Source organism: Atta colombica, unplaced genomic scaffold (genome assembly GCF_001594045.1).
Source record: "Atta colombica isolate Treedump-2 unplaced genomic scaffold, Acol1.0 scaffold105, whole genome shotgun sequence".
Classification (NCBI taxonomy): Eukaryota; Metazoa; Arthropoda; class Insecta; order Hymenoptera; family Formicidae; genus Atta; species Atta colombica.
The window spans coordinates 3,975,212-3,982,013 of NW_017259190.1; the positions used below are offsets into that span (position 1 = coordinate 3,975,212).

The 6,802-nt window shown below is 38.7% G+C and overlaps 1 protein-coding gene across 5 annotated transcripts; it reads right to left on the reverse strand.

Annotated features, from left to right (window-relative positions):
• Positions 1-104: 104 nt before the first annotated feature.
• On the reverse strand, positions 105-5,768 carry LOC108690135 (alpha-N-acetylgalactosaminidase). Of its 5 annotated transcripts, none has more exons than XM_018197305.1 (8): positions 5,747-5,768; positions 2,041-2,202; positions 1,777-1,951; positions 1,443-1,617; positions 1,274-1,368; positions 842-1,201; positions 500-664; positions 105-419 (listed from the first exon to the last, which is right to left on the reverse strand). In XM_018197305.1, the coding sequence occupies exons 2-8, from the start codon at positions 2,199-2,201 to the stop codon at positions 240-242; spliced, it is 1,311 nt and encodes a 436-aa protein (XP_018052794.1). In that variant the 5' UTR covers position 2,202; positions 5,747-5,768; the 3' UTR covers positions 105-239. The 5 variants fall into 5 exon arrangements, with proteins under 5 accessions (XP_018052794.1, XP_018052777.1, XP_018052785.1 ...); XM_018197288.1 differs by having other exon boundaries at positions 2,041-2,221; positions 5,747-5,762; XM_018197296.1 differs by lacking the exon at positions 5,747-5,768 and adding an exon at positions 3,232-3,267.
• Positions 5,769-6,802: the final 1,034 nt, after the last annotated feature.

Consider the following 6,802-nt stretch of genomic DNA (forward strand, 5'->3'; position numbering starts at 1 on the left):
GGATTTCACAAAGTCAAGGATAAATATAAAGTAACGCCATATACATAGATATGATACTAAAGTAAAGCGTAAATACGGAATATCATTTTAAATAACACGAGTGAATAAAGTTTATAAAATTCTTTATTTTCTATTCTTCCTTATATTATATATTATGTTAATATAGAATGTAACGCACTCGCACGTACGCGCGTGTTAAAAACGCCGATAGAAATTAAGATAATACGTTAAATGTACGATCATTCAAATGAATTTTGCCTAACTTTAAAGACTTGATTCAAGGACGAATACGGTGAATAATGAAACACGTCGTCTATATTCAGATTACATCGCAATATCACTACGCCTGACGGGTTCACTTTGACCTTGATCTTGGTCTGTGGCGTCAGCACGTGATAATCCACGTCCTCGTACAAATCCTGAAAAGAACAACGATACTTTCGAATTCTTTTTCTAGACATTTCTGCCAATCAAACTGTTACATGTAACGGCAACGAACCTCCACTCGATATCCTGCAGGATACTGTAGACCTAACTCCTTCAGCGTAACCGACACATCCGACGGCGTGCCGTCCGTTCGTCTGTTGATGAACGCGATCGCGTACGAATAGTAGTTTTGATAAACAGGAGTGATGGGCCTTGCCCAAATTTCAATGCCTTTGTGCTGTAATTGTAAATTATCAATGGATCACACTGTCTAAGACACATTCTGATGAATTCAGCCGAAACTGTCACTAATATAACTGAATTATATGACTTGTTAATTTCGAATTTCAATTCGTGATAATATCAATCAATCACACCGATATATTCAAGGCACTGACACATTTAAATCACTCACTTTATATATCCGTCGACCTTGAATGCCCAATGGATCTTGATCTACGGCAATAATCTTTTTGTTTTGCAGGATGGCTTTGTACTCTGGCCTAATCGTCCTGAGATCAACAGACATGAGCAATGGTGCTGCTAGTATAGCCCAAATCGCCATTTGTGTTTTGCTCTGTTCGTAGCTCAAACCAAAGTTACCGATAATCAACATATCTGGATCATTCCAGTGTCCAGGACCGGCATTGGACACAATCGCATCTTGATTGTTACCGTAGTAATCGATGATACTCTCTACACTGGCCCATGAATCCTGGATATCGTCGAAATTGCGCCAGAGATTGCAGTTTTCTGCAATCGAGGTGTAATTCGGCTGAAAATTATATTAACATCAATGACTGCCTCTAGAAGAAATAAATCGGAGAAAATGTATTGAGATGCTTACCTTCATACCTGCATAGATTTGATAAACAGGCCAACTGCATGAATATATCATGTGTTTTCCAGTCTGATTTAGGAGATACCCAAACTCGGGATAGCCTTCAGTAAATACCATATTATTTTAATATTAATTAAATTAAGAAAGAATTTACACAGATCATTTATAATTATACCTCTATCCATATCAACAGGATGTGAGTAACATCCATCTAACTTTACATAATCCACATCCCAGGAAGCAAATGTGGCAGCATCTATATCCAAGTAACCCAATATACCTGGATATCCAGCACAAGTATAGTTACCATAGTCCTCATAGATACCAAACTTGAGACCCTTTGAATGCACCTAACAAACAGAGCAATGTCTTTCATAAAGCATCACGTACAGTCACAAAAGAGCATTATAAGCCTGGGAAGTAAGCCAAGTGCAGAATAACGAATTTGTGCAACAGACAAACATTGAAACAAAGAAAAGACATTTCTAAAATGATAGACAGTGAATTACATAATCTGATAAACTCTTCATGCCATATGGGAATCGTTCTCTATCTGGTACAAGTTGTCCATTTAAATCCCTTTCTTTCTCCAACCAACAATCGTCCACATTAATGTATTCATATCCTACTGCAGCATACCCTTCTGCCACCACAATATCTGTCATGGTCCGGAAGAGACGGTCACTATAAATCAGATGAGATCAATCACTATAATTTCTTTTGCGCTTACATTAAATATTCTATCCACATATCGTCACTGCTATGGAGCTCACCTTATACAATTGTCTGGATCATTCTTGCAATCTGTGTTGCACCTAAATCTTTCCCACGCTAACCATCCCATCGGAGGTGTTCTGGCCAGTCCATTTTCCAACGCTGGAGCTAGAGTGACCAGCGATAAGAGAAGACAAAGGGACCACAGGTTGCGCAGCATTCTGTAGAAAGATAATAAAGCTGCTCTCGGTTAGTGAGTAGGATAATGACGAGGCTACCAGGTCGGCATAGTCCGGGGACGCGAAGCGGAACAGGATTCCCGTGACAAGACGGTCGACGGAGAGGTCATCAGGAGAACCCGCTGGTGAAGAGAAACGACGCGAGGTAGACGCGTGTTGTGACGAGGCGCGCCTACCGTACTGATCTGATATAAGAGGTAGGCTCGCTCGCACGCTCGCTAGCCGTTGCCGCTGCCGTCGCCGCCGCTGCCGCGAATACTTTCACCCAATGCCCCATTTCATTTTTACGCGCGATCACCGTCGCTGACTCGCGTCGTGCCGCGCCTGCCTCCGCCGATCCGCGCGTCTGTCGACAAACAACGTTGTACGTAGACCGGCCCGTTCGCGTTATGCGGGCATAATCGCCTCGAGTTTCCCTATCCGAGCGGATGTGCCGTCGTCCGTCGTGTCACGCCGTGCCGTGTAGAGGTTAGGGAACGCGCGCGCGACAGGTTAGATCACTTCTGCTCCGGAAATGTCTTGTGAAATCCCCGAAATCTCGCGATCTCTTTCTTTTCCCTTCCTTTTCTTTTCTTTTTTTTTTTTAAAGACTGGAATATTCACACCTCGAAATAGAAAATTTTTTGCAAATTTTCTTAGAATTTCAAGCTTCCTCTAGATCTTTGTCTCGTTGATTTTATTAGTTATCAGAATTAAATGAAAAAACAGTTTTAAATTTTAATCGATATATTATCTTGATATTTTTTATTATATTTTTAAACGGTACTGTTTTAGTTAATGCAAATGCTTCCAATCTATTTTTAGTAAATCTTATATGATCTATAAATTATTCTTTCTTTTTAAATCGCTATAACTTTCTTATGAGTTACTATGAACTCTATTGTGCGCTTATGGATGACAAATTTAAATATTAATTATGTTTAAATAAGAAAAACGACGAATGAAAATATTTGTTACATTACATGTCCTACTTTTCTATAATTTCAGGGCATAATATGAAGAATTATTTACCTTCTGGGGCACCTATTTTATTTCTTTTCTTTAGACCAGTTGATTACAATTTCAAATTTACTTTAGAATCGCGCCGTCTCGACAAGAGCGTAGCTAATAAACATGAGAGAACTACGAGTGCCAAGACTGCGCCAAGTGTCAGGCGTTTTTCCGAAGGTTACTGAAAGATGCTAAACAATAATATTATGCGTCCTTCGTATTTCAAATCGATGCTTCAAGGTTCCACATCTAAGCGTATGCAAGCATTGTCGGAAATCAAGGTTTGTAAAGAGATGTCGAGGAGACTACTATACGGAAAAGTAGGCTTAATTGTCCTCGCTTATTCATACCGAACTCTCGTTGACGCTTTAATTTATACTACAGATCTGATCGACGCTAGCCTCGCTCGTCACCGATAAAAATGAAAGCATCGTGGTTTGTGGAAGGGCGGTGACGTGGACGGCGCGTTAAGAGAGCGAGAGGAGACAAAGCGAGAAAACAGCGAGGAGAAAGATCGGAGGGAGAAAGACGACGACAGGCAATAGTAATATTGCGAGTGGGAGAGACGTGGTGAACTCGCAATCGTGCTGACGTACAGGATACCTCAAAAGTCACTTAGTTTCTTTTAAGTCTACATTTCAATCACTTTATCCTGACAGAATGTTATTGCTATCGCTCTATGAAGATTTAGTATCGTTGTTCTAATACTAATTTTATATACTCTTGCTTTCTTTCTTTTTTTCATTCTTTTAACGCAATATTAGTATATCATATTATTATTATTGTGTATTACTACATGAACTAACGTGTATCAAATTGTTTCCGCATATATAGTGCGGGCGGCACGCCACGACGCGAGAAAGTAGCCAAATAGATGCAAACCGGTTCGCAATTCCTCGTCGTCATTCCACGCGGTGGAAAAAAAGAAAAGAAGAGTCAAAAGAAGAAAGAGAGCGAATATGGGGATGTCTCGATGAAAAGAAAAGATTCGCACGGCTGTCATCGCATACTTCAGTAGCATTTCTATATCGCGGGCGGAAATTTTGATCGCGCGATCGTAATCTTTCGCGCACTTGATCGTTGAACGTCGAGTGTGGGTTACCGGAGTAATACAAGAACGGTTTGTTACGAGTTATGGCAATATATAATAGATTGTGGTTTTAGCTCGAAACGTAGATTGCGCGTTATTAAAGATTCGAGAGTCGTACCGGAACTGGTTACTCTAAGCACAATCGCTGTCGGCGATAAAAAAAATGCGCAAGATACCGGAGATAATTAAGAAATAATTAAATATTTACGTTCTTTGATTTTCTGGGACGCTATACGAAATTAGCATGGAGTTTATCAGAGAAATCAGAAAAGCACATATTGGACTTGCAATATCTTTTCTTTATCACTCAAGTTCGAATTGTCTCGAAAATTTATAAATCTCTCGAAATTTGTAGATTGTCAAACGAAAAATTTTTATGCATTTAACTATCGTTTCTAAATTTGTTCGCTATTGATAATTCGATATTGATATTAATATTTTATTTTATTGTAATAACGAGATATAATGAAGCATGAAAGTACTGAAGCTTTTCTTTCTTCTCGTATCGGAGCGATCGTAATTGAATGGAATCGTATTACATCACAGATAATTATTTTATACAGTAAATACAAAAATATTCCACATTTAAATAGCAAATAGCTCATCTCTCTTTTAAACGTCATAAATTAAATAGTTCTATCTTGATCGGATATAAATGATCGTGTATTATACATCCACCTCTCTCGCATTTCTTTACAAAGAAAGACATAAAAGAGCACAGCTTCTCGCCTTCTAATTTCCCCCTCCTTCCTTCACTACAGAATGGAGAGTTTGATTTCTTGCACGCTCGCGTCTCTCTCCGCCAAGCTAATTCTGCTCTCTATCTCAAACGGAAAAAACAGAGAAAAATAGAAGAGAAAAAAAAATTGTTGATCATAATGATACCGAATTAGCGTCGCGTCCTAATCGGTGGATGATATTACAGATGTGTCTGAGCGGTGGGTCGAGGTCGATGAAATATTCCCATCGACTCTTGCATTCTAAGCTATCGTAACCCTGGCACGATCTACATCCACGCTCCACTCGTCTCGCGGAATTGTCGACCGATACCACAGCATCGCGCTCGCAATTTGCATCTCGATCCCCTCTTCCTCTGCCCTTCTCTCCCCCCTCTCGATACCGTTTATAACGTTTCCGAAGGAGAAATCGAAAAAATTCAAATGACGAGGATGAACCCAATTCCAGAGATACATCTTAGCTTCTTTAAAAATTTTTTAGGATATACGAAAGGATGTTTGATGAGACTCTTATAACGCCTCTTAGAAAGACGGTGCGTCTTCTAATCGCAAACAATAGAAATCTGTATCTGCAGTGAATTAAACGGTGCACGCGAGCGTGCGGATAGTACAGACTTCTTGCGACGTGAGAGGGGCAATTGTCTTTACACGCAATCAATGTTCTCGCGTAATGCAAGGAAAGAACAAAAAAAAAGGGAAAATAGCATACCTTTTGTCTGCCACGTGTTGCGTGAGAGTGTTATTTTATTATTGTGCGCGCTTCATTATATATACCTTATATATATCAGTAACTTACGTGGATGTTCTCATTTTATAAATATATTACGATCAAATACGTTTATATTTGAGAGTTTCGATTGTATACATAACAATTCTATCTAGATGCATTATCGAGCACCGCCTATTCGATAGATCCATATCTTCATTGATAAAGCAAGTGGATTACCTGATGGATCTCTATAATGGCGCGAACGACTTTGGCGATAAACAAATCAAAATAAATAATGAATTATCGCCATTTCGATCCAAAGCTACACGTCAATGAGAACGTATTGCGCTCTCCTGAACATTCAGGAAACATTCTCCTGAATGTTACGGGCGAGCAATATTGAAACAAACGCATCTTCGGATATCAATAGAACAGATCCCACACGCTTCGCGTTGAAGCTCGGTTCGACTTGGCAGAATTTCAACAAAGTTGCACGCAATTTGCATCGCGTCGCGTTTTATTTTCGACGTCTCCAGCGTGAAACACGACATCGCTTTCGCATCCTTAAATGGCGATCGCTGAAATTGGGGAAAGAAAAGAAATTGTGGATGGAATTATCCAATACAATTAACTTGAAAATTAATTTCTGGAAGGGAAAAAAATTCTCGTATTTTGGATGGATAGAACTAACTTTATTTGGAATTCTTTAGATAACATTTTGTTGTTCTAAAGCGCACAATCGATCAGTTAAATAACAACTTTCTTGTTTTGAAACGCATACTCGTGTCATTGACACTGTATATTTTTAAAGACTAGAATCTCGAGGCGGGAAAAGATAAAAAAATAGATTGAATAACAACGATATCTTCCTTATAATCATAAAAATCAATTTATCAAATATGCTTATTAGCTCAAGACAGAACTGTATCTTCTGATTAATAATAAAAAGATTAGAATTCGTTATGATGAAATACATTTGTTATCATTAAGAAAATGCCGGAAAATAAATAGCAGCCGTTTATCGTTTAATTACAAAAGTAAAATTATATATATATA